This window comes from Coregonus lavaretus, assembly GCF_964263955.1.
Source record: "Coregonus lavaretus genome assembly, chromosome: 5".
Classification (NCBI taxonomy): Eukaryota; Metazoa; Chordata; class Actinopteri; order Salmoniformes; family Salmonidae; genus Coregonus; species Coregonus lavaretus.
Window position 1 is genome coordinate 28,136,716 of NC_139992.1, and position 27,478 is coordinate 28,164,193.

At 43.1% G+C, this 27,478-nt stretch overlaps 2 protein-coding genes across 3 annotated transcripts in view; both read left to right on the top strand.

Moving 5' to 3' along the window:
- Nucleotides 1-6,298: 6,298 nt before the first annotated feature.
- LOC311129636 (sentrin-specific protease 7-like) lies at nucleotides 6,299-24,160 on the top strand. 2 transcript variants are annotated; one of them, XM_084161986.1, is made up of 23 exons: nucleotides 6,299-6,494; nucleotides 9,657-9,799; nucleotides 9,937-10,008; nucleotides 10,795-10,910; nucleotides 11,484-11,726; nucleotides 11,860-11,915; nucleotides 13,177-13,325; nucleotides 13,471-13,873; nucleotides 16,285-16,421; nucleotides 18,654-18,785; nucleotides 18,917-18,950; nucleotides 19,400-19,633; nucleotides 19,766-20,199; nucleotides 20,357-20,487; nucleotides 20,612-20,728; nucleotides 20,857-20,976; nucleotides 21,088-21,180; nucleotides 21,510-21,727; nucleotides 22,460-22,518; nucleotides 22,640-22,683; nucleotides 22,773-22,841; nucleotides 22,984-23,134; nucleotides 23,379-24,160. In XM_084161986.1, the coding sequence occupies exons 2-23, from the start codon at nucleotides 9,752-9,754 to the stop codon at nucleotides 23,541-23,543; spliced, it is 3,225 nt and encodes a 1,074-aa protein (XP_084018112.1). In that variant the 5' UTR covers nucleotides 6,299-6,494; nucleotides 9,657-9,751; the 3' UTR covers nucleotides 23,544-24,160. The 2 variants fall into 2 exon arrangements, with proteins under 2 accessions (XP_084018112.1, XP_084018111.1); XM_084161985.1 differs by having other exon boundaries at nucleotides 6,309-6,494; nucleotides 9,657-9,814.
- A 60-nt stretch (nucleotides 24,161-24,220) lies between these two features.
- Nucleotides 24,221-27,478, top strand: part of LOC311129217 (interphotoreceptor matrix proteoglycan 2-like) — a gene marked incomplete at both ends in the record, with an annotated part of 31,659 nt that continues 28,401 nt past the window's right edge. Inside the window, one exon of the mRNA XM_084161521.1 lies at nucleotides 24,221-24,268. Coding sequence (XP_084017647.1) covers nucleotides 24,221-24,268 — 48 coding nt within the window. The remainder of the gene's footprint in view (nucleotides 24,269-27,478) is intronic.

Genomic DNA, 27,478 nt, shown 5'->3' on the forward strand with positions numbered 1-27,478 from the left:
TAGCTTTTCAGAATTCACCGAAAAATTGGTCCACATGGAAAACTAAAGGCATAGAAACCGTAAATGACTTGGTAACAGTCATTGCAGATTGCATATCCAACTGACAATCTCTTAGAAAAAAATGTAAAAAATTGGTACCAACACTAAAAAAGAACTGATGTTGGTACAAGATGGAGGGAAAAAATAACTGATGTTGGAACAAGATGGAGGGAGAGTTGGCGCATAACTAACACAATTACAGTTAACGAAAAAGTACGCTTAATCCAGTATAAATTAATGTATAGAATTTATTATACAAGAGACAAAATTCACAAATTCTACACCACAAAGGCAGAGTCATGTTTTAAGTGTAAAACTAATAACGATTAAATAATCCATGCTTTATGGGAACGCTATAAAGTCCGGAAGTTGTGGGCGGGGCTAGAAAGTTAGCTGTCAGAAATATTACAATGTCTGCATATTTCAAGACATGGCAAATGGGGATGTAGTCAAATCAAATCACATTTTATTTGTCACATGCGCCGAATACAACAGGTGTAGACCTTACAGTGAAATGCTTACTTACAAGCCCTTAACCAACAATGCAGTTTTAAGAAAAATTAGTGTTAAGTAAAAAATAGATAAGTAAAAAAAATAATTAAAGAGCATCAGTAAAATAACAGTAGGGAGGCTATATACAGGGGGTACCGGTGCAGAGTCAATGTGCAGGGGCACAGGTTAGTCGAGGTAATTGAGGTAATATGTCCCTTATCCCCAGTCCCCTGTAGCTCAGTTGGTAGAGTATGGCGCTTGCAACGCCAGGGTTGTGGGTTCGTTTCCCACGGGGGGCCAGTATGAAAATGTATGCACTCACTAACTGTAAATTGCTCTGGATAAGAGCGTCTGCTAAATGACTAAAATGTAAATATGTACACTACCAATCAAAGGTTTGGACACACCTACTCATTCAAGTGTTTTTCTTTATTTTTACTATTTTCTACATTGTAGAATAATAGTGAAGACATCAAAACTATGAAATAACTCATATGGAATCATGTAGTAACCAAAAAAGTGTTAAACATATCAAAATATATTTTATGTTTGAGATTCTTCAAATAGCCACCCTTTGCCTTGATGACAGCTTTGCACACGTGCCATTGGAACACAGGACTGATGGTTGCTGATAATGGGCCTCTGTACGCCTATGTAGATATTCCATTACAAATCAGCCGTTTCCAGCTACAATAGCCATTTACAACATTAACAATGTCTACACTGTATTTCTGATCAATTTGATGTTATTTTAATGGCCAAAAAAAATGCTTTTCTTTCGAAAACAATGAAATTTCTAAGTGACCCCAAACTTTTGAATGGTAGTGTCCATGTAGTCATTTCATAGCCTGTGTGTCATTGTGGTACCCAACAATGGTTAAGAACTATGGCATTACCTCACAATGTCACAGAGAAAACTGCCTACAATGGTATAGAATGGCATAATACAATGGCACTACCTAACAATGCCATAGTTAAGAATACTGGAATTACATAACAATGCCATAGAGCTAACTACAGTGCCTTGCAAAAGTATTCATCCCCCTTGGCGTTTTTCCTATTTTGTTGCATTACAGCCTGTAATTTAAATAGATTTTTATTTGGATTTCATGTAATGGACATACACAAAATAGTCCAAATTGGTGACGTGAAATGAAAAAATTACTTGTTTCAAAAAATTCTAAAAAATAAATAATGGAAAAGTGGTGTATTCATCCCCTTTGCTATAAAGCCTCTAAATAAGATCTGGTGCAACCAATTACCTTCAGAAGTAACATAATTAGTTAAATAAAGTCCACCTGTGTGCAATCTAAGTGTCACATGATCTGTCAGATGATCTCAGTATACAGTGGAGAGAACAAGTATTTGATACACTACCGATTTTGCAGGTTTTCCTACTTACAAAGCATGTAGTGGTCTGTAATTTTTATCATAGGTACACTTCAACTGTGAGAGACGGAATATAAAACAAAAATCCAGAAAATCACATTGTATGATTTTTAAGTAATACATTTGCATTTTATTGCATGACATAAGTATTTGATACATCAGAAAAGCAGAACTTAATATTTGGTACAGAAACCTTTGTTTGCAATTACAGAGATCATACGTTTCCTGTAGGTCTTGACCAGGTTTGCACACACTGCAGCAGGGATTTTGGCCCACTCCTCCATACAGACCTTCTCCAGATCCTTCAGGTTTCGGGGCTGTCGCTGGGCAATACGGACTTTCAGCTCCCTCCAAAGATTTTCTATTGGGTTCAGGTCTGGAGACTGGCTAGGCCACTCCAGGACCTTGAGATGCTTCTTACGGAGCCACTCCTTAGTTGCCCTGGCTGTGTGTTTTGGGTCGTTGTCATGCTGGAAGACCCAGCCACGACCCATCTTCAATGCTCTTACTGAGGGAAGGAGGTTGTTGGCCAAGATCTCGCGATACATGGCCCCATCCATCCTCCCCTCAATACGGTGCAGTCGTCCTGTCCCCTTTGCAGAAAAGCATCCCCAAAGAATGATGTTTCCACCTCCATGCTTCATGGTTGGGATGGTGTTCTTGGGATTGTACTCATCCTTCTTCTTCCTCCAAACACGGCGAGTGGAGTTTAGACCAAAAAGCTCTATTTTTGTCTCATCAGACCACATGACCTTCTCCCATTCCTCCTCTGGATCATCCAGAATGGTCATTGGCAAACTTCAGACGGGCCTGGACATGCACTGGCTTGAGCATGGGGACCTTGCGTGCGCTGCAGGATTTTAATCCATGACGGCGTAGTGTGTTACTAATGGTTTTCTTTGAGACTGTGGTCCCAGCTCTCTTCAGGTCATTGACCAGGTCCTGCCATGTAGTTCTGGGCTGATCCCTCACCTTCCTCATGATCATTGATGTCCCACGAGGTGAGATCTTGCATGGAGCCCCAGACCGAGGGTGATTGACCGTCATCTTGAACTTCTTCCATTTTCTAATAATTGCGCCAACAGTTGTTGCCTTCTCACCAAGCTGCTTGCCTATTGTCCTGTAGCCCATCCCAGCCTTGTGCAGGTCTACAATTTTATCCCTGATGTCCTTACACAGCTCTCTGGTCTTGGCCATTGTGGAGAGGTTGGAGTCTGTTTGATTGAGTGTGTGGACAGGTGTATTTTATACAGGTAACGAGTTCAAACAGGTGCAGTTAATACAGGTAATGAGTGGAGAACAGGAGGGCTTCTTAAAGAAAAACTAACAGGTCTGTGAGAGCAGGAATTCTTACTGGTTGGTAGGTGATCAACTACTTACAGTGGGGGAAAAAAGTATTTAGTCAGCCACCAATTGTGCAAGTTCTCCCACTTAAAAAGATGAGAGAGGCCTGTAATTCTCATCATAGGTACACGTCAACTATGACAGACAAATTGAGAAAAAAATGTCTCCAGAAAATCACATTGTAGGATTTTTTATGAATTTATTTGCAAATTATGGTGGAAAATAAGTATTTGGTCACCTACAAACAAGCAAGATTTCTGGCTCTCACAGACCTGTAACTTCTTCTTTAAGAGGCTCCTCTGTCCTCCACTCGTTACCTGTATTAATGGCACCTGTTTGAACTTGTTATCAGTATAAAAGACACCTGTCCACAACCTCAAACAGTCACACTCCAAACTCCACTATGGCCAAGACCAAAGAGCTGTCAAAGGACACCAGAAACAAAATTGTAGACCTGCACCAGGCTGGGAAGACTGAATCTGCAATAGGTAAGCAGCTTGGTTTGAAGAAATCAATTGTGGGAGCAATTATTAGGAAATGGAAGACATACAAGACCACTGATAATCTCCCTCGATCTGGGGCTCCACGCAAGATCTCACCCTGTGGGGTCAAAATGATCACAAGAACGGTGAGCAAAAATCCCAGAACCACACGGGGGACCTAGTGAATGACCTGCAGAGAGCTGGGACCAAAGTAACAAAGCCTACCATCAGTAACACACTACGCCGCCAGGGACTCAAATCCTGCAGTGCCAGACGTGTCCCCCTGCTTAAGCCAGTACATGTCCAGGCCCGTCTGAAGTTTGCTAGAGTGCATTTGGATGATCCAGAAGAGGATTGGGAGAATGTCATATGGTCAGATGAAACCAAAATATAACTTTTTGGTAAAAACTCAACTCGTCGTGTTTGGAGGACAAAGAATGCTGAGTTGCATCCAAAGAACACCATACCTACTGTGAAGCATGGGGGTGGAAACATCATGCTTTGGGGCTGTTTTTCTGCAAAGGGACCAGGACGACTGATCCGTGTAAAGGAAAGAATGAATGGGGCCATGTATCGTGAAAACCTCCTTCCATCAGCAAGGGCATTGAAGATGAAACGTGGCTGGGTCTTTCAGCATGACAATGATCCCAAACACACCGCCCGGGCAACGAAGGAGTGGCTTCGTAAAAAGCATTTCAAGGTCCTGGAGTGGCCTAGCCAGTCTCCAGATCTCAACCCCATAGAAAATCTTTGGAGGGAGTTGAAAGTCCGTGTTGCCCAGCGACAGCCCCAAAACATCACTGCTCTAGAGGAGATCTGCATGGAGGAATGGGCCAAAATACCAGCAACAGTGTGTGAAAACCTTGTGAAGACTTACAGAAAACGTTTGACCTGTGTCATTGTCAACAAAGGGTATATAACAAAGTATTGAGAAACTTTTGTTATTGACCAAATACTTATTTTCCACCATAATTTGCAAATAAATTCATTAAAAATCCTACAATGTGATTTTCTGGAATTTTATTTCTCATTTTGTCTGTCATAGTTGACGTGTACCTATGATGAAAATTACAGGCCTCTCTCATCTTTTTAAGTGGGAGAACTTGCACAATTGGTGGCTGACTAAATACTTTTTTCCCCCACTGTAAATGAATCCCTGCGCTGGTCTGCTAAAACCTGTCTGGCCTTTACATATAACTGGTGTGTATGTCTGTGTCTGTGTATGTTGAGTCCTATGTTTTCTGCTTCTCTTTATTTCCTGTCTCCTCAGGATTTAATAAGAAGGAGCAGTTGACGTCGGATTCTGATCCATCGGCAGCCATAATGACCCCTGAACCTGATGATGATGTTGATGTCATCGCTAACAGCGGCCCGGCGCTGTGGTCAGAGACAGCAAGTGTGGATCCTGAGGTTTCACTGGATAACGGGCTGGGACCAATCAATGATCATTAAAAATGTCTTGAAAAAATATACATTCATAGAACTGTACGTCTAGTCAGATTCACTTGAGGACAGATTTTAACATCTTTACAGCCCAACACACTAGCAATAGACTATTAGTCTTACTTTACCGACTTTAGTGAAAGCATTCCCATAGAAAATGTCACCATGACCATAATGATGACTGATTTTGAGACCAAACAGTATATGACATGATAAGTGATTCAATTTCATTTATGTTGTATGGGCATAGGAGTGAGGTTTCTGAACCAAAGTATCCTAACAGGATATTGTAATATTATTGATTATTCACTGATCTATGGAAGCTTTTCTTTAACAGCCCTCCAACAAAAAAAAAGATGTATGTTGACATGCCCTTGCTGTCTTAGTCTCTCTCCAGTGTGCCCATACTCAGTGGTATGGGCACTGAGTACTGAGCACTGAGTTTCTTACAACAGATACCTGTTGTAACTCCAACTTTCACTCACATCAGTCACTATGCCAGTGTGAGGATTGTGTGAAATATGAAGTTATTATATACGTTGATCTCAGGTCAGTATTGGGTCCAGTGAGCCTAGTTTAACCTTTGACCCCAGATTACCCTTTTGGCTGCAGCGTGTGATGGCCTGCTCACCAACCCCTCCACCCAGGGATTGAGCTGGCTTGATCCCCATGCTGCAGCTTCACTATCTGACCAGTAAAATGTCAATACAAACTTGAAAAGTATCTGAATGACTTGTCTTTTATTGTGCTGTATGCATATAACTTCTCAGAATATAAATTATGAGCAATTAGATATTAAACTCTCTGATGAACATTATCAAGAACTGCTATGAATCATCAAAACATGTCTTACATATCTGCAATTTGAAATTATACATGTTATGTGGACCATGAGTAGCCTACATATCAAGTCATTTGATACTATGAAGGAAAATTAGAAGAATTGACTTAAAATATTTGTGAAATGTTATCCAATTCAAAGTATTTAGTATTTAATATCATATACATTTAAATTTGTAACCAAATAATAAAGTAATAAAACATAGGCTTGGATACAAATAATCTTCTCATTCTATGGTCTCATATAGCTAGATTGTCCACTTCCGGAAACAACAGGATGTTCTTCTGAATCAGGAAAAGCTTGAAAACATCGGCAACCTTTGCCATTAACGTGTATTTATGATTTTATGGACGTTGCAATTAATCAGCAAGATGATTTGGAGAGTGCAGTAGCTGTGTATATTTCCCGTCTCCTCGCTCTTTGGTCACGTGCGTGTATGTTGCACTAACTCACAGTATTACCGAGTAAGTATGAGAACCGTGGACAAAAGTTGATATCTGCTAGCTAGCTAACGTTAGCCTATTCATAGATGCTAGCTAAGGCTCGCCTACACTAAATGTCTGTGAAGTTACAGGCAGCTTGTTGCCAGATTTTGTTCGCTAGCGTGTCTGTGCATAGTTGAATGATATTCTAGAATGACAAAGGGCACACATGAAGAGAACCATTATACGGGCAATATTTAACTTTAGCGAAATGCAACGAGTAGCTACCTAGCGTAGTAGTCGATGGCATGGGGGCCAGACCCCCAAATTTTGGGTGACGATGTCTCATGGCATATTAATTTTTACCATTGGGATTTTACGAAATGACGAACAATGTCAGTATACAACCAGTTATTGCTCACGTATACCCTTTAATCATATATCATTGGTAAGCTTCGATTCACAGCTATCCATCCACATTTTCAGAATGTTCAGGCTTAAAAAAGGAAACCCTGATACATTTAGTTGGTTCTGAAAAGTCATGAAATTACCATTCAAATGATATATAATATAAACAACTTCAAATGTGACTCTGGGTGACAACATACGTTTTTTCTAACATTAGGAATGTTTTCCCTCAAGAAATGAAGTCCATTTCATGTTTTGTTTCCTTACTTCCTAGTATCGCGATACTGATATCCTGACAACACAGCCATTGACATTAGAATGTTGGAAGCTTAGCCATGTAATTCCATGTAGTGGGCGGCTATGGTTTAGGATTGTAACTTCGGTGATAGAAGCATTAAATTGCACACAACCAGAACAGGGTTTTAAAAACATTTGTAGATACAGGACCATCACAGGATTCACGCATTAACTCCACAGAAGCCTTTTTCCAATATGGCCGCCAAACAAGGCAATGGGGTCTTATTGGATCAATTTCGCATGACCATACCTGTATGAAATATAATTGTAGTATGCCCAATAATATCTTAAAATGTCCATAGGGATGTAGAATACACATCCAAATGAGCCATATTTATAAATATGTTAAATGATTCACAGAATTGTGGTAAGAATGTGCCCAAAATGCTGTCCTAATCACTGATTTCTGAAAATGTCGATCCTTAAAGGGGCAGTGTAGTGATTTTCCTGTTTTTTGTTGTATTTTATATTTCCACACTGAGGTTGGAATAACACTCTGAAATTGTGAAAATCATGATAATGGCATTTTTGTGTAAGGGCCGTTTAGAAGAAGAATAAAAAAAGGCCTGGAATTTCAGCCTGTTCAGGTGGGATGGAACTTTTGGCCCACGTGACATCACAATATGATCTGATTAAAATAGACCAATGACTGTTCATATAGGTAAGAGGGTGGGCTCTAGACCAGCCAATCAGGGCTGTGTATGTAAATATCTTAACATTTGTTTCCTAACGCCCATATGATCAGACTGAGCATTTCCAGGGCCAAAGGAGGCTCGGGGATATAAATGATGATAAATATATTTTGGAGTTATTTTCATTAAATAAACACACAGTGCTTTACTAGACATACAGTGACGATTTGAAACAATCAATTACAAAGACTGCATGGGGGCTTTAATTGGAATATTTAATCTTCAAACAAAAAATTGATTTATACATGTAAATATTCATGGTTGTGGGGTGATAAAAATTATATACAATGTTATCCTGTCAACTGTTTTCATAAAACAGAGGACTAGAAACCTATAAAGTTCCATAGGAATGCCAATAAGTTTTAACCTAATATCTTGGAGAGCAGCAAACCATTACACATAGTTAGTCAACATTTAAAGGGATAATCCACCCCAAACCACTAATTCCTATGTTTAACAGTGTTAAATAACAGTAATATGTGAAAACAATATTTTTTGTGAACAAATGTTTAATTTTGTCATTATAAGGTTGGTAGCAACATGTCAAAATCGTTCTGGAAATCTGTTGCAGCTCAAGTCCACTACAAAACCCGAAATGCTCTGGGCTGGCTAGCTAGCTAGCAAACGGAGCTACACACAATAATACCAAAGTCAATATCAGCATATGAAGTAGCTAGCTAGCTGTAAAATCGCCTAAACAAACTGCACTATCAATTTAGGAGTCTCACAGAGTTCAAATTGCAACTCTGCTGCCCAGAGCAAGTGCAGAGTATGTTGCTATGGCAACAACGGCCCTTTCCCACGTTTCCCACAGACACACGGTGCATTGAGAGATGGTACTTGAAGAACCATACTTGTGGTCCTCTGTAGCTCAGCTGGTAGAGCACGGCGCTTGTAACGCCAAGGTAGTGGGTTCGATCCCCGGGACCACCCATACACACAAAAAATGTATGCACGCACGACTGTAAGTCGCTTTGGATAAAAGTGTCTGCTAAATGGCATATTATTATATTATTATAAGAAGAAACTGAGTTTAATAATTTGTTACACTGTTTAGATTGAGCACATCTAAGCGAAATATATACTTTGTCATGACGGTATAAACGGATGGATCTGTTCTAGACGAGTATGCCCATACTATCTATTGGCTGATTTGGCGAGCTGGAGTAGGTAATTGTTTTAAAACCGTTATGAAATGTGATATTGTGTTATCCCCTATCTCCAGTGACGAGAACCGTGTAGCTATGACACGTTCTTGCACGATTTCGTGATTTCACAGTTGGACCACTTACACGTTAAATCATGGGGAACATTTTTATTTTACCCACTGATAGAACATAAGCTTTCACCAAATAGACAGCAGTTTCATTATTTTTTATTTCTGGGGGTGGATTATCCCTTTAAGATATACTCTTACTATGGGGCCATAGCAGGTTGGTCTGTTACTAGAATACTAAAAGTATTGACCTCAACAGGCCCAACATTGATTTTTACTACATGTGACCTGTCAAGATGCTGCTGTTCTTGTGGATTGAGAGATACAGAACATGTATCCATAATGATCCAGTAGTTGCTTACTAACTCCTATTGCAAGTTTATAAACAATGCTTGTATTTGTCCTTGCAAAAGCATTACGCATAAAGTACAAACTAAAAATAATCACACTTGCTTGCACTCACCTGAATCACACTTGCTTGCACGCACCTGATACTGTATTTAACAACATACATCCCCAAGCTATTGGTGATTATGCACATTTAAACTGACAGATATGAAAGTGAATGTATACCATGTGTGTCTGCTGCAGATCTTGCTTGCTGCATCACCATCGCTGCCTTGGTTGGTGACAGGAGGCTCTGGAGAAGGAGTGTCCATCAAGCCCTAAAGGACCATAGCTTGGTCATGATGGACCACAGGAGAGCTCTAACCATTTCACTGGCCGTTGACAAGGTGGATAACGCTCAAGTATGTCTGGCCTGCCTGGTTATATTCATTCATTGGGATTCCTAGTCTTTTTCTCAGTCAGTATGCAAGAACTATAATCAACAACAGTGAGCAAAGTAACAGTACCCCTTTCTGCTTTTTAGATGGGAAGTCCACTCAAAATCCCCAAGACCCTCCTTTCTTCAGAGTCGGGATGTGGGAATGAAGAGGCACAGGTAGATGTTATTCTCTTTGGGTCACCTTTCTCGTAAGGCGTCCGCATGCTTCCCATCTGAAACAGTTTGGAACAGTTCGTGCATATATTATGACGGCATTTAGTGACATTTTGGTTCGTTTTGGTTTTCGTCAAGGGTTTTTTCAGTTCGTGCACCCAGCATTTTTTCTTGAGGCAAGCTGAAGCCTACGCCCTTTTGTCTGTGATTGTTCAACAGTAGGGATTCTTCAATGAAGTGTTTGTTGTCATTCAACGAGAGACAAATCACTTTCATGCAAATTTTTTCAGTTGAGAAATACTGCAACAAATATCTTAGTTAGATGTATAATTGCACGACTAAGATCTCGACGAAAACGTTAAAATTCATGACAGATTTCATGGGTTATCTTAGATTAAGTCAGACATCTGAGGAAGTGTATACTGGCTACGGTGTCTCAAGATGGACAAATGCTACTATTGCTGCTTTTTTCTCGTTTTTCAAGCGAAGGTCTTTTAAGGGAGAATGCGAGCACACTCGTTCAGTTCGCCTAGCCTAAGTAGGGCAGACTAAGTAGGGCTTATGGAGTCAAACATTTAGTAAGAAACACAATTATACCTGAAAGACCTTAGCTGACCCCAAAAATGTCTCACCTTCTGTCCCACGCACACGCACACACACACACAACGTTAAAATGACAGAAAATAAATGAAACGACAGATTGCACCTTTAACCTTTTTCCTGAGGTTTTACTATTGTGGTTAGGCCAGTGGGTAAGTAACTTTCCTCCTCCCTCTCTTTCTCCAACAGATTCATTGGTCCCAGATTGCTGGAGACAGAATCAAACTCCAAGATTCCCGTCAGCAGAATGGATCCATCTCTTTGGATCATGGCCAGGTGGCTTTAGCCCAAGCGGCAATGGACAGGTGAGGAGCAGCATTTATGGAGCCACAGATGGAAAGTTATGTTAGGAAGCAAGCATACATAGTCTGGTTAGATTAGACTTGTTGTAGGTTCATAGATGATTTTACTCTATAACATGGTCAGTTAGTAAGATACAGCCTTTGTCTTTCTCTTATTCTGCCAAAATATACATTTGAATTCATGTTATTATCTGTGAACTAATTGGGAGCCTTTGCACGGTAAAGTAGAATTAAGCCGCTTTATGTCATTGAGTGCAGTTCTCCAAACGTTCCACAGATGGGGCTCTTCCCCTAAGTATTATTCTCAAAGGTAGCTTACATGCTCCGTGTACACCACCACTACTGGTACTGTAGAGATATAGCTGCAGCAGCAGTGCTTATCTTTACCACACAGACTCACTGCCTGGCCCTATCAACCCCATTCCACCTGTCTGCCCCTCCCCCCTTTAGCCTCACAGTTTCCCTATTGGTCAGAATGGTCATCAGATAAGCCGGAATGTCATATCAGGTCACGATGACACAGAATGGTCGTAGGGCTGTAAAGGTTCTGACTGGTTCTGTTCCTTCCTTCATTAGGCAGATCCAGTTGGTCCTCACGGACGTTTTAAAGACTGAACAGGGGCTGGCCTACCTGGACAAGAAAAGGCGTGGCCAGATGACCGGTAATGGAGAGCGAAAGAGCGAGTCATGGGTGGGGAGTGGGCAGAGGAGGGTGTCTCAGAGCAGCAGAGAGGGGAGGGAGGATCGGAGAGATGACCCCCAACACAGAAAGAGACCCCATGACCACCCCACACCCATCTCGACCCGCAAGGACAGGAGGTAATGCTGGGCTAAATGTTGCTGAATTTAGGATGCCAGTGTAAACACAGAGCACAGAGTAAGCATACAGACAGTAGAATTTTGTTTGGGTGGCTTCTGACTTTCTTTCATTCCTTCTTTCTCTCTTGTTTAGGTCACACCACAGAGGGGGATCAGAGGAAGAAGAGAATGAAATAGGAGAGGAGAATGGTGAGGACCAGGGGCCTCATATATAAAAATTGCATACGCACAAAATATGACCTAAAACATGTGTGCGCCAGTTTTCACGGAAAAAAAGTGAACTTGACTTGAGAATGTGCTTATCCTCCTGCAAACTTTCTAGTGGTTGACGTATTGCATTGCAAGAAGGCAAAAGTAATATGACACTCTTATTCATAACAAAAAAATTGGTAGCCTAGCTAAATATAATAACAAGATGCAAACATTTTACCATGTGCATCTCTCATTTAATTGGGCCTATTAGATATGCTATTATAATTTCAAGTTTTTGTAATTTCAAGTTTTTGCTCTATGCATCCGACAGGGAGCGCGGTTTATAACACAGTATAATTTAACCGGTGAACAGGCAGTTTATATTTTGCATTGACATTTGTAGGCTACCACTATAAGTAGGCCTACTGTAGTTTACATTTTTTTCAGAGTAGATCATGTTTCAGAATTCGCGGGGCAGTGCAGCATATTTATGTTCGGGGAAAAAGTGAAGGTGAAACATTGCATTCAAACAATCTGTTTACAGATCCACAACAATTTGCAATTGTTTTTGTCTTTCAGAAATGGTCAAATACAGCAAATGTCACTGCAAAAGAAAACATTCTGCCAACACCTCCAAAGACATTTGATCAAGTTTGCAATACATTGCTATTTCCTTTAGATACTGTCTTGGCCTAAGTCCAATACTTCCAAAGTATACTGCAAATAAGGGTGTTATTGTCACCATAAAAGGTGAATGATGGGTGTTTTTCAGGCGGCGTTATAATGCTCGTTCACGTGCGCACAGTTTTACGACAGGTCTGGTTTATAACGGCGTGCGGCAAGTTTAGAAATCACAATATTTTTCTGCGTACTAAGTCTTTTCAGAAATGGCGCACGCAGATATTTAGTGTTAAATTTATGCAACGGTTATGAGGCCCAAGAGATGCAGTGAAGATATCACACACACACACACTCCTACCGTTCTCCCGCCTCCTTATTGGAAAGGCTCTGCAGTATTCCTGGACTCAATCCTGTTGTAAATAAACAAACACTTTACTTTACTTTATAGAGCTGTAAAACAAAGACCTACTGAATCTGCACCTTCCTTCCTCTCTTACATACACACACACAGGCAAAGTTGATTTAATTATCTTACGGTCATTTGTTTTTCCATATCTGCTGCCCTACTTTCTGGAGAGTAGTAACATGTTTATTGTATTTGGTGTGATAACTTTATCACCGTCCCTTTACTCTGCAGAGGGTGGTGTGTCAGGGAGGTGTGGGTCAGGGGTACCCCTGGAGGAGGTGACCTTTACTGAGGGGGACAGGCACCAGGAAAAGCATTACCCACAATCCACCAGGACCAGGAAGTCCAATTCAGGTTTAAGCGAATCCACACACGCTGAGGTAGGATCTCTGGATATAAGTTACCTTAATACTGACATTAAAGTTGACTGACTTTAAGGCTAAAGCCAAAAACCTGCAAGCTGGAATCCAAACCATTAGACAACCGGTCCCCAGCCTAACGCAACCTTTATCTCTCTGTTTCCAGAGGGAGAGATGTAGGAGGGAGTCTGCGCTCTACTGTAATGGACAGGTGAAGGATGGAGGGATGAAGGATGGAGTGGCGGAGGGCTTGACCACAGACACCTCCAGGCGCTCCAGGGGGAGCGTGCTGCGCCTGTCCGGGGAGTCCAGAGTCGTGGGAGGACTGCCTCCCAAACGGCTCTGTCTGGAGGGGACAGGGGGCAGAGACACCAATGTAGCATCCATAGAGGTAGAGGTGGATCCCTCCGACTTTGACGGGACCTTGATGGTAGTCACTGTGGGGGAAGACGGGGAAGTTGTTAGCCCCTCTAACCCCAGCTGTGGAAGGGAGAGGAGAGGAACCCTGAGGCTGAGCCTGTCCTCCTCCAGCCAGGATAGGTCGCCCAAACCCAGCCCTGCTGAACCCAGTGAGTATAGAGCGCACTGTACACTGCATACCTTCACTCCTGGTGTGTGTGCTTCTTTCACCCCATCTCTCTTATTGAAACAAACATACAGAAATAAACAAACACACAGATTCCTCCCCCTCCTGGAATGGTTACATTATAATGTAGTAGCAACGCGCATGCCCTGCCCTCCTGAGGATCTGTCTATTTAAACCATATATTTCATGTGTTTGAGGGGTGCAAAATCCACTTGTCACTTAAATCTCACTAGATTGATTGCTTTCATTTTACACCTGCGACTCTTTCATACTCTTGCTTGTGCCTGTTGTTTTTTCCCATGAGCGTTACGACCACGGACATTTTTGTAATGACCTGTCAGACACAGCCCGGTATTGGCTGAAATGGGCTCAATGGAATACATTGTCTTTCCGTTGCATCTATAAGAACGCTAAAGCTTCGTCTGGGATTTAACGCTTCGTCTCGAAACTTACATCACAAGAAAGAGATGAAAGATAACTTTATTTTGATGTTTGTTTTTTGTGGAATTGAAACAAGTAATAATTGAATAACATTTTACATTTGTCATATAGCAGACGCTCTTATCCAGAGCGACTTAGTTAGTGAGTGCATACATATATATTTTTTTCATAGTGGAATCGAACCCACAACCCTGGCTTTGCAAATGCCATGCTCTACCAACTGAGATACATCTCTGCCGGCCATTCCCTACCCTGGACGACGCTGGGCCAATTGTGCGCCGCCCCAAGGTTGAAATGTTTACAAATTAGATGCGCTGAAATGAAACCAACTTCTGAAAATTAACACTCAGATTATAGTGATATTATGTCTGCTCTCGCAAACAATGTAAAGTAATCCAGAGCCAAGCGTGTTGATTTTTTTTATCCGAAGGTATCCTGCTATTGACACACTTGTTGAATTATACAACAGTAATTAATGAGGCAGTCTAGACAGCGCACCTGTTCCACCCCGTTTATGTTAAATTGAATGCACCAATTTGTAAGTCACTCTGGATAAGAGTGTCTGCTAAATGATGTAAATGTTAGTGTATTTATGCAAATGAGGCACATATAATTATCTTTATTTTAACAAAAAAAAAAAAACATGATACCATTAGAAAATGTGTATATGAGTCCATTCAAAAAAAAAAAGAAGACATTTGACAATAAATTGAATGCCTAAATTCCCACCAAAATCACTGAACATTATACGTGCCAGTAAAATGTTTAATGTGCTATAATTCAGTCAATATCTGATGGATTTTAAAAATGCAAAAAGTTTAGAGTATCTTCATCCATTGTCTGTTGCATTTATTAGTATTGTTTTAAAACCTTTTAACAATTTTGATGACCTTTGCTCAATGTAGTCTATTTTTCTACTTCCGGCACCAAGCCTAAGCCCCCACAGTGTCTGTTAATGCTGACCACTGGGTGCGTGCTTGTGACTGTCTGTGTCAGTATGCCCAGTGTGTGTGTGTGTGTGTGTGTGTGTGTGTGTGTGTGTGTGTGTCAACTGGGTTGAGTGTGTTTCTGTGTGTGTCTCTGCCAGTATTGCCTTTTTTGTGTGTAAAAAGTATCTGCGTGCTTGCATGTGTGTGTAATGGCACTAGCTGTGGCCTACAACACTTTGCCATTGCTATGGTTACCCCCCCCAACATAGCAGGATTACTGCTGTTCCTGTCTTTCCTTCAAAGTCCATTACACCACAGTCATGCAGTGACATGGCAGTGTGTGTGTAATATAGGGTTGGGCGGTATTCAGATTTCCATACTGTTCCAGTATCATACTATATTACCTGCAGTGCACACAAGGGCGGCTATTTCTTTGCAAACGTAAAAATAAATAAATAAGTACGCTAACAAAGGACTAGTGAATTCCCATAGCGGACGCTAGGTAAATGCTAACAAGCGCAAGCGAACAAACTAAATGCAAGGACAGACAACCCAGCTGATAAAGTTCTCAATAGGCTACACTCACACTTGATCCAGGACTGGATTGATGGTCTCTGCTGTAACCAAGAAGCTTGATTTTACAAGCTAGCTACCTATTGTTAGCAAATCAAATGCATAGCTGGAGCCCTGAGCTGGAGAAAATGTATTTGGCACTTAGATCGTTAATTTATACTAGTTATAAGATATCTAGCTAGCAAACATTAATAGTGAATTTGAAGTGAAACTTGATCACCTCTCTTGTGCTGCTCAACTGTGGAGGTCACGTCACGAAACTTCCGTTTGCTCCATGTGCTAGTTGTTATCAAATGTACCTGAATTGAATTGCATTTTTGTGAGTAAAAATAAAAAATTAGAATTTTTAAAATCATACCGTCTTTATTTGAAAATACCCCCGGTATACCGCCCAAGCCTAGTGTATAACAATATTTAACTGCAACAGGTTTAATCTGTGTGTGTTTTCTAGTCGTTCTCTCCAGTGATGAGGAGGAGGTAGTCACCCCGTCCCGCAGTTCAGTCCTTCGGCCACAGACTGGGGCTAGTGACTCTAAGCGCCAGAGAAACCATGCTCAGGAAGACATGATGGCAGAGATGGACTCTCAGGTGGGCAAAAACAACTTCTGAAATCTTATGACATCACAAAGGATGGAATAGGGGGATCTCACAATGGATGACATCACAGAGAACAGAATAGGGGGATCTCACAATGGATGACATCCCAAAGGACAGAATAGGGGGATCTCACAATGGATGACATCCCAAAGGACAGAATAGGGGGATCTCACAATGGATGACATCCCAAAGGACAGAATAGGGGGATCTCACAATGGATGACATCCCAAATGGCAAAATAGGGCAATCTCACAATGGATACCACTTCCTGATTCAGCTTACACCGATGCTCGAACCTAGGACCACTGCCTTGCTAGAACACATGACCGCCCTCTTGAGGTGTCTTACCAGTCAGCGCCACGCGAAAAGCTAGCTATTCGCTGGCACAAGTGGGGACACTTCAGGCTGAGGAGTAGGGTACACACATACCCCTGTTCTACACTAACGCTCATTGACATAGGCTGGTAGCAAAGCTAGCCAAAGGGCGTTTTTACCGGTTGAAGTGTTTTTTAAAAGTATAATGCAGTTGATTGGTGACGATGACACAAACGTTATGTTAAGCAGGACATTCATACGAGCCTTACAATCCAATTATAATCTAAAAGCAGTGTGAAATGCACTCATAAGCAACATGTAAATGGTGGCTTTTTTTGCCGGCAGTCTAGGTTTTTTGTTTGTTTTTTAAAAGCGACAGATTCTGTATGAAAAGTGCTATATATAAAATACATCTATTGTCATAATGAGAACTCCCTGTATTTTCCCCTACGGTGGGGAAATTGTGAATAGCGACTCGAGAGTTATAGATTACGGTGATGTCACAAAGGGCTGCTCACGGAGGGATCAGTGTACAGAGGCAGGTGGTGTTAGTGAGGGAGGGCATTGCGTGACTAGACTGGCCCTAGGGGGTAGAACCACCACCTGCTGCCTGCCAGGCTTTAGAGGCCAGAGTGGGGATACTGTAGCTCCCACGTACTGTAGTCGGTCAACTCATAGGAGGACACCACATACAAATGAACACACATACACTACATGACCAAAAGTATGTGGACACCTGCCCGTCGAACATCTCATTCCAAAATCATGGGCATTAATATGGAGTTGGTCCCACCTTTACTGCTATAACAGCCTCCACTCTTCTGGGAAGGGTTTCCACTAGATGTTGGAACATTTGCTGCTGGGACTTGCTTCATTCAGCCACAAGAGCATTTGTGAGATCGGGCACTGATGTTGGGCGATTAGGCCTGGCTCGCAGTCAGCGTTCCAATTCATCCCAAAGGTGTTCGATGGGGTTGAGGTCAGGGCTCTCTGCAGGCCAGTCAAGTTCTTCCACACCGATCTCGACAAACCATTTCTGTGTGGACCTCGCTTTGTGCATTGTGGCATTGTCATGCTGAAACAGGAAAGGGCCTTCCCCAAACTGTTGCCACAAAGTTGGAAGCACAGAATTGTCTAGAATGTCATTGTATGCTGTAGAGTTAAGATTTCCCTTTACTGGAACTAAGGGGCCTAGCCCGAACCATAAAAAAAAGCCCCAGACCATTATTCCTCCACCACCAAACAGTTGGCATTCGGGCAGGTAGCGTTCTCCTGGCATCCGCCAAACCCAGATTCATCCGTCGGACTGCCAGATGGTGAAACGTGATTCATCACTCCAGAGAACGCGTTTCCACTGCTCCAGAGTTCAATGGCGGACAGACGGACAGACGCTCGCCGGTCCCGTTCTGTGAGCTTGTGTGGCCTACCACTTCGTGGCTGAGCCGTTGTTGCTCCTAGACGTTTCCACTTCACAATAACAGCACTTACAGTTGACGGGGGCAGCTCTAGCAGGGCAGAAATTTGACGAACTGACTAGTTGGAAAGGTGGCATCCTATAACAGTGCCAAGTTGAAAGTCACTGAGGTCTTCAGTACGGGCCATTCTACAACCAATGTTTGTCTATGGAGATTGCATGGCTGTGTGCTCAATTTTATACACCTGTCAGCAACGGATGTGGCCGAAATAGCCAAATCCACTAATTTGAAGGGGTGTCCATATACCTTTGTATATATATTGTAAGTTAAACCGATCTGTTGATTAACTAAGTCTCTCACACACAAACCCTTTCTATGTCTTATTGCTTATCCGGATTCTCTTGTGCCCTTGTTATCAGAAAGCATGGTTGTTGTTTGCTTGCATGCACTTGTGTGTGTGTCACTCATCAATGTGTTTATGTGTTTGTTTCAGTTGGTGCCTGTGGTGGTGACAGGATTTGGGGTGTCCCCCTTCCCCAGCATTGAGGACTCTGAGAATATGGGCCTGTCCTTCTCTGCCCTGCACTGTGGGGGGGTCCGAGGGGAGGCCAGCGGGAACCTCAGGGTAAGGCTCTGAACACTGTGCTCCGACTGTGGAGAAGATGCAGTACATAATAGAATAGACATTCAGTACATAGCAGCTTGTACTCTTGCAGTGCTTGTGTGACACGGGGCCCTTTCTTTTCTCCTCTGCAGATCACAAACCAAAGAATCATCATACCAATTCAAGGTAATCCAGCACCCCTGGACCTTGTTTATGATGTCGCCAGCCTTTACCATACAGTCCTGGTCCTCTATTTAACCTTTAATCCTTTTGGAACAATTCCATTATTACTTGGTCCAACCTGAACGTGACCGTGTGTGGTCGCTAGCCCCTCTGTGCCTCGGGTGGGCGGTCAGGTGGGGCGGTCGTGTGGTGGCTATATAAACTCTGTTTTGAAATAGACCCTCTCTGATCCTGTTGTGGTCCTCCTGTCTGTCTGTACACCATCCTCATCTTCAGCTGAGCGCACACGTGTGTGTGTGTGTGTGTGTGTGTGTGTTAGACCCTAAGGGCTTTTGTGACTACTGATCACTACTATATGTGGAATAGTAATTTGTCCCGGTCTTCGTCTCCTGAATAAGTCCCAGGTTTAGATGACCAGGTTGTTGACCCCTCTCTCTCCCTTCTGTCTTCAGAGCCTTCAGGCCTGGTAGAAGTGATGGTGACTGTGGAGCGCTGTCAGCTGTGGAGGTACAGCGTCTGGGACATGGAGGAGCTACAGGAGAGAGGGCTGGGGTGGGAGGTTGAGCGGGAGAGGGGGCAGCCCCCCCCTGCCCTCCTCCTCCTCTACGTGTCAGACACCCAGGCAGTCGCTGTCCAAGAAGACCTGAGTGAGCTGTCAATCAAACAGGCCTTAGACCCACCCACTGGTGAGAGCCTGCCTTGTGGAACAAAAGTGTGTGTGTGGGTGGGTGTTTGCTCAAGCGTGTGTACGCCTATGTGCAAATGTGTTTGACTGTGTTGTGTTCTCTCTGTGTGTGTGTGTGTGTGTGTGTTCACAGGCCAAGCCAGTCCCTTCCTCTTGCTCACTCTGCGTGACCCTCTGGAGGGGGTGGAGGGTGCGCTCCTTCGCTCCATCCTCGACATCATCTGTCTCAACAACACCCCGCACGTCGAAGCTGCACGGCTCCGTGGCAACTCTCCTGTCAACGGGGTGGTTGACCTCCACAGTCCCCTCCTGTCATTGGACGACAGTCTGGTGCTGGTCAGCAGAACCGGACTGGACCCTCAGCTGCTCTCCCTACTGGGCCAGAACAGTGCCAAGCCTAGGACAGACCAGGACCAAGAACCAGAACAGGACAGAGACACACCTGGGCTGGAGCTGGACACTGTGGACAGAGAGGTGGAGGGGGAGTCACAGACACTACCAGACACAGAGACAGACGTACAGACAGAGGAGGAGCAGAGGGAGGTAGAGATCGTACCCCTCACTGAGGTTGGTAGTACTTTGAGTGCATTTGTTTGGGTGTGGACGTGTGTGTGACTGATGTCAATAAGCTCAACCATAACAAAACCCAAAGCTCTAACATTAATAATCAAATTGACAACATGTAACCCATTATACATCCTCTTGTCATTTGTCACCCCTCCAGGAAAGTCCAGTCCAGCCTAGACCCATGTACACAGTGTGTCATCACAGAACCAGAGGCTCCTACTCTGTGTCCCTGGGCCCCAAGCCTGGCTCCAATTGGACCCGGTACACACACCAGGGCCCCACACGCAGGCAAGCTACACAACTTGTTGAGTCTTTGAAATGAATCTCCAGGACCTGAGACAGAGACCCTTGCTGTAGAGAAAAGTGTAGATGTATGGCTTAACTTCTTTCTTTCTCATCCTCCTGTTCTTAGGTTGATCCAGTTTCCTCCACCGCCTTCCAAAGGAGGGATCACCGTGACAACAGAAGATCTGGAGTGCCTTGACAACGGCCAGTTCCTGAATGATGTCATCATCGATTTCTACCTCAAGTGAGGGTGACATCAGTGATTGCATGGAGTATCTCCCCTAACAGAGACATCCTCTGTACGCAAAACAGTTTGGTGCCAAAATGGAGGACAATTTCAACTCCAACATAGCTCTGTCTCTGTCCCAACAGGTATCTGCTCCTGGAGAGGGCTCCACAAGATGTGGCTGATCGCTCTCATGTCTTCAGTAGCTTCTTCTACAAGCAGCTCACACGCAGAGACAACGCAAGTGAGGACAGCACCAGCATCTCGTAAGTGTGTGTGTGTGTATTTTGGTTTATCATTAATGTATTTGTATATTTTTGTTGATATTTGTATTGCAGTGTATGTTTCGTGTGTGTGTGTGTGTTGTCTGTCCCCAGAGCGCAACAGAGGCGGCACCAGCGGGTGAAGACGTGGACACGACATGTGGACATCTTCAAGAAAGACTTCCTGTTTGTGCCTGTCAATCAGGAGTGAGTGACACACACACACAGCTTTGATGTAAAAACATTTGGTGTACATTTTTTTTTACTATTAAAAATCCTATTTTCCTTAACCCTAACCCTATCCTTAACCTAACCTAACCTTAACCCCAAAACCCTAACCCTAACCTTAACCCCAAAACCCTTAAGCTTAAAATAGCATTTTAGCAAATTCCTACGCTTTTAGGACATTTGGCTGAAATGTTAGGACATTGGGGTCCTGATAATGTAGGACAACAAGTGTACACACACACACTCACACACACTAACACGCATCAATAAACCATGTGACTTATAGTGCTTTCTTCCTTGTATTGCAGAGCCCACTGGTACCTGGTGGTGATCTGCTTCCCTGGCCTGGAGGATCCCCAGTGTGAGGAGTGGAGCAACCCAGCCTCGCTGAGGGGAACAGGGGGGGAGAAGTCAGGCAAGGCACAGGCTGAAGAGGAGGCCTCCGGGTCTGAAAAGCTAAATGGTGTCACTGAAGTTCCCCCTGGTCCGACCAACACTGACAACCAAGACAAACTGACAGTTACAGGTATGTGTGACTAAACAATTCTCATCATGTCTCTCACAGGACATTAGACCTTTGTGAAACCATCAAACTTACATAATATTTCAACATTAATGAATATTTGCATTGGTTTAGGAAGTATGACTATGGGTGGTTTAGATAAATGCACCTTATGTGGTAGGATTTTTTTTATTTAACCTTTATTTAACCAGGTAAGCCAGTTGAGAACAAGTTCTCATTTACAACTGCGACCTGGCCAAGATAAAGCAAAGCAGTGCGATAAAAACAACAACACACATATGGGGTAAAAAAAAACATAAAGTCAAAAAATACAACAGAAAATATATATACAGTGTGTGCAAATGTAGCAAGTTATGGAGGTAAGGCAATAAATAGGCTATAGTGCAAAATAATTACAATTAGTATTAACATTGGATGGAGCCAGAACAGTAAGGGAGAGAGAGAGAATTGTTTAAGAGCTGCTCTGGATTTTTATAATCCAAAAACAATCAGAACACCAGTCACAGACAGAAACAGAGAATGAAGCTGGAACTCAATAGGCTTTAATCTACTGGGTTTTTATGAGACTAAGACACAAATCCCATTCTTTATGTCACTGTGCTGCGATAACATACATCATGACAGTAACAACAACTACATTATCAATGGGATAAGGGAATAACAGCAGCATAAATACCTGGGCTGTAACATGAGGAGGATAATGCTGCTGCTGATGATGATGTTTCCTCTCTCTAGTTGTTTCAGAGAGTGTTGTCCAGGGTGAATCAGTACTCCAGCCACCTCCTGGTCCTCCGGTAAGACACAACTGTCTTTAGGGCTCTTATGTTGGGTCTCAATTTCTCGCATTTAATTGTTTTCCTTCTTTCTCACTCTGTTGTTCTCTTTCTTACCTTCTGTCGTTCTTCTTCTCCCTAGGACTGCACTGAGAAGACCTGCCACAGAGACAATGTCTGTAAAAGGTGAGTGGAAACACATACACACACATAGAAAGAGCTCATAACTGGATGTTTATATGCAATTGTGAAATGTCTTTCTCTTCTCTCCTCAGACCCTGCATTCTCATCATGGACTCCCTCAAGTTCTCCCTCCATGAGCGTGTCTTCAAACTCTTACGAGAGTGAGTGTGTTCACTATTCCTGTGCGTGTGCGTGTTAAATATCTGCAGAGAGAATGGAATGGTGTGTATATGCCTGTGTGTGTGTGAATATGTACCTTTATGGGTGTTTAATGTACTCTCTGTCTGTCTCTCTCTGTGTCAGGTACCTGCAGTCAGAGTGGGAGGTGCGTCGGGGCTCTGTGCGTGAGTTCAGTTCTGAGCAGATGAGAGGCTCCCACTGTAAGGTCCCCCTACAGGACAATAGCAGTGACTGCGGCCTATACCTGCTGCAATACGTTGAGAGTTTCCTGCAGGTAACTGTGCACATGGAATAAGAACACGCATATACATACGCATTCACACACTCACACCTGTAACCAGTCGGGTATTGAACTGGTGTGGTGTCTGAACAACTCAAGACCATGTTAGCCAACTGAGTCTTCAGGTCTCAGGCAAGGTTACTTATGTTTTTCTCTTATGAGAACATACTCACAAACACATATGCTGACATACACCTACATACACCTTGTCTCTCTCTCCTGACGTTTCTCCCTTTAGGACCCTTTGGTGCACTTTGACCTCCCCCTGCGCCTAGAACACTGGTTCCCACGGCAACAGGTGCGGAGGAAACGAGACGAAATCAGGGACCTGGTGCTGCACCTGTATAGACACCAGAGGGGCATGGTGGGTAGTATAGGAAACATGGGAAATGTAGGCAGTTAGGCACGGTAACCGCCTTGGGATTCTGCTCATGCTGAGCAACAAGGAAATTGACATTTCAGCCAGTGATATGATTTCTTAGACAATAAGCGTATATAGTTGTTTCACGGACCAGCAGGGCTGTTCAAACATACAGTACATGCAGATGTCTCATCATGTCAACATGAAATTAGTCCCTAACATCAAAGGATGTTGCATTAATGACTTAAATCCCTCTGGGGATGGATATGTAAGACTTGCTGTAGTAGCTGTTGAGTTGCTATAGCTCAGGTTCTTGTTTGAAGTTGGTGCATTAAAGGGTCATTCCACAGAAATTCAGTAGTTAAAACTGTTATTCTTTACCGTTTCAGTGGAATGCCCCTTTAAAGAGTCTGTCCCCACTGCACCATAAAGATAGGACAACATACCACCACTATAGCCTCATTTAACACGAGATCAGATTCAACAGGGTCTCCCTTTTATTCTTTTACCTGTTTTACGATGAATTTCCCCCCTATGTGATTCTATTGTAAATGTTATGTCAGTTTGATTTTTATATGTGGACTTTGTTTTAAAATGTACATTTTGATGAAAAAATGTGTTTTGAATATAAAATATAATAAATGCATTTGTAGTCGGAATTACAAATCATTTTCTGTTAATTTTGTGACGATTTTCTGACATTTTGAATCGCAACCACTATGGACACCCTGGAGGTGGTGTACTGGCACAACCAATTTACCCTCCGGGTGAAAGACGCTCCAGGTAGAACATTAACACACACACACATATTTCTGGGTAAAGCTGATGGGCGTGGGGGGGGGGGGGGGGGGGGGATTTTGTAGGTTTTAGGAAAGAAGAGACGATGGCCCTGTCCAGAAACAACCCCTACACATTACATTGTGTTGATCTGATTTGTGTGGTGTGTTTGTGTGTGTATGGGGTATGATACCGCAACATTTTGCAGGACCCCCTGCTGTCTGATAAGAGGGTTACACAAACACAACACCTAAACTGGACGGACTGAGGTTAGGTACATGTAAATCTCCAGGAATAATATTATTGGTTGCCGAGAGGTAAATGCTGATTCTAGGTGATTCCAGGTCAAATGTTAGCAATCTTAGTTTGTATGTGTTGGTGTTAGTAAGGGAATGTAAGAGCAGGGATTTTTCTGCAATAGAAACCCTTTGGAGGGTTTTTCAGGACACCTAAATCCATTTTTTTTTTTTCAAATTAATTTTCGGGATTGAAAACACTTTCAGTGTAAACTTAAACCACTAAAACAAGATATAAAGTATGTGAAATGATAATGGACATATCTTTAAAAAATATATATAATCTTGGAGAACTAACAATCACCAAAATAAAAGCTAGACAGTCAGGGGAATTGAAAATTCCAAAAACAATTCATTTAACAGTATTGATTTTGTTATTAAGTTTGAGCTAAAGAACACGGCTTTAGCCATAGCAAAATGCATAGAATTGCAGGAAATTCTTTAAAACTGCAAAATGTTCTCTGAGCTCCATGGCTAAATGTGTAGAATTGCAGGAAATGAACTTTAAAAATGTATAAATGTATCTCGGCTCCATGGAGGAATTTGGAGAATTGCAGGAAATTGGCTTAAAAATGCCACGCCCTTCACCTAAACCCCTTTTTGTAGATAGATAATGCCGCATAATGTAAGAAACATTGAGTTCTACATGGGTGCCAACTGTCCTAATCAGTTCCATTCACTCCCAATGGGAGGTCCCTCTATTCCTTATGCTGATAGACTTCCTTAAGACTCTTAGGAATGATTACATCACAGTCTAATCTCTCTTGGTACCATCCCACATTGTTGTTGTTGGCATGAGGCTGTCTAGTCTCCAAACAAGGTCTTACTGTCTCCCAGATTAGGTCTATTAACTGTCTCTGTCTCAGACAGACCCTCCGTGACACCCCTCTGACACCATGTAATCCCACTGCTCCTCTTCACTACCTCCCAATTTAGACCAGTGTGGGTGGGGAAAAGCGCCTGATGATGGTCCCAGCTCTAGAGTGGGTGTGAATGGAACCGGATAAGGACTACAATGTTCCAAACCTCTGTTACCTTCTCTATGAATGATAAAGAACAACGAGCATCAAACAGTCAGCAAGAGTTTTTTACATTTACAGTCATTTAGCAGACGCTCTTATCCAGAGCGACTTACAGTTATTGAGTGCCTACATTAATTTTTTCTTCATACTGGCCCCCTGTGGGAATCGAACCCACAACCCTGGCGTTGCAAATGCCATGCTCTACCAACTGAGCTACATCCAGAGTTAACATTCAACACTGGTGATATCACTAATTCCATGCAGTGATGCTTTTGTTACTCATTTTATAGTTAAGTCAGTATAGCTACAGTAGATAGATGATTGTTTTGGAGGGAACCCGCCTCATCCACCACAGATGGGTAGCACTTACCTGAGTGATCTGTGGCAGTCATTTTGTGCCGAAACACTGTCCACATGCCAGCTAACTGTGCAGGATGCTTTGTGCCTCAATGGCTGCCCAGTTGTCCAGTCAATGATATCAGGTTACAGGGTAAAGAGCTCAGGGCATTACAGAGTGAGTGGGGCTACGCAGGCCATTGTAGTCACCGTGGTCCTCTGTAGCTCAGCTGGTAGAGCACGGCGCTTGTAACGCCAAGGTAGTGGGTTTGATCCCCGGGACCACCCATACACAAAAATGTATGCACGCATGACTGTAAGTCGCTTTGGATAAAAGCGTCTGTTAAATGGCATATTATGTAGCAGCACAATGGTCCTGCCAATTCTTTCGCCCAAAGTCTGGGACAGTGATGGAGACTTTGGCCACTTGCCTCTAAGAGTTCAAAGACATTGGCCCTTGAGGTGACCTGATAAGATCAGATAGGTAGCAATATAGAATAGCTCCACTTTGCCCTCTGATTGGCTAGGTGGAATTCCGGCCATGTCTTTGAACTCTTAGAGGCAAGTGGCCAAAGTCTCCATCACTGTCCCAGACTTTGGGCGAAAGAATTGGCAGGACCATTGTGCAATGGCGGTTTCAAGACAATTACATTGGAACTAATGAGCTTAGCTTTGGCGAACAAATCCTCCCAAAACCAAAGGTTTCTATATACGTTAGACTCAGGTGATGGCCTATACAGTGAGGAGAAAAAAGTATTTGATCCCCTGCTGATTTTGTACGTTTGCCCACTGACAAAGAAATGATCAGTCTATAATTTTAATGGTAGGTTTATTTGAACATTTTACATTTACGTCATTTAGCAGACGCTCTTATCCAGAGCGACTTACAAATAGGTGCATTCACCTTATAGCCAGTGGGATCACCACTTTACAATGTTTTTTTTTGTTTTTGGGTTGGGGTAAGGGGGGGGGGGGGGGGTAGAAGGATTATTTTATCCTATCCCAGGTATTCCTTAAAGAGGTGGGGTTTCAAATGTCTCCGGAAGGTGGTGAGTGACTCCGCTGTCCTGGCATCGTGAGGGAGCTTGTTCCACCATTGGGGTGCCAGAGCAGCGAACAGTTTTGACTGGGCTGAGCGGGAACTATGCTTCCGCAGAGGTAGGGGAGCCAGCAGGCCAGAGGTGGATGAACGCAATGCCCTCGTTTGGGTGTAGGGACTGATCAGAGCCTGAAGGTACGGAGGTGCCGTTCCCCTCACAGCTCCGTAGGCAAGCACCATGGTCTTGTAGCAGATGCGAGCTTCAACTGGAAGCCAGTGGAGTGTGCGGAGTTGCGAGGTGACGTGAGAGAACTTGGGAAGGTTGAACACCAGACGGGCTGCGGCATTCTGGATGAGTTGTAGGGGTTTAATGGCAGAGGCAGGGAGCCCAGCCAACAGCGAGTTGCAGTAATCCAGACGGGAGATGACAAGTGCCTGGATTAGGACCTGTGCCGCTTCCTGTGTAAGGCAGGGTCGTACTCTCCGAATGTTGTAGAGTATGAACCT

What these genes read in the sequence shown, in the direction of transcription:
- LOC311129636 (XM_084161985.1), top strand. Translation starts at nt 9,752, where the DNA reads ATGATGGACCACAGGAGAGCTCTAACCATTTCACTGGCCGTTGACAAG. An exon ending in GCCCAAGCGGCAATGGACAG is followed by an intron (nt 10,911 to 11,483) that starts GTGAGGAGCAGC and finishes TTCCTTCATTAG; the next exon opens with GCAGATCCAGTTGGTCCTCA. An exon ending in TCGACCCGCAAGGACAGGAG is followed by an intron (nt 11,727 to 11,859) that starts GTAATGCTGGGC and finishes TCTCTTGTTTAG; the next exon opens with GTCACACCACAGAGGGGGAT.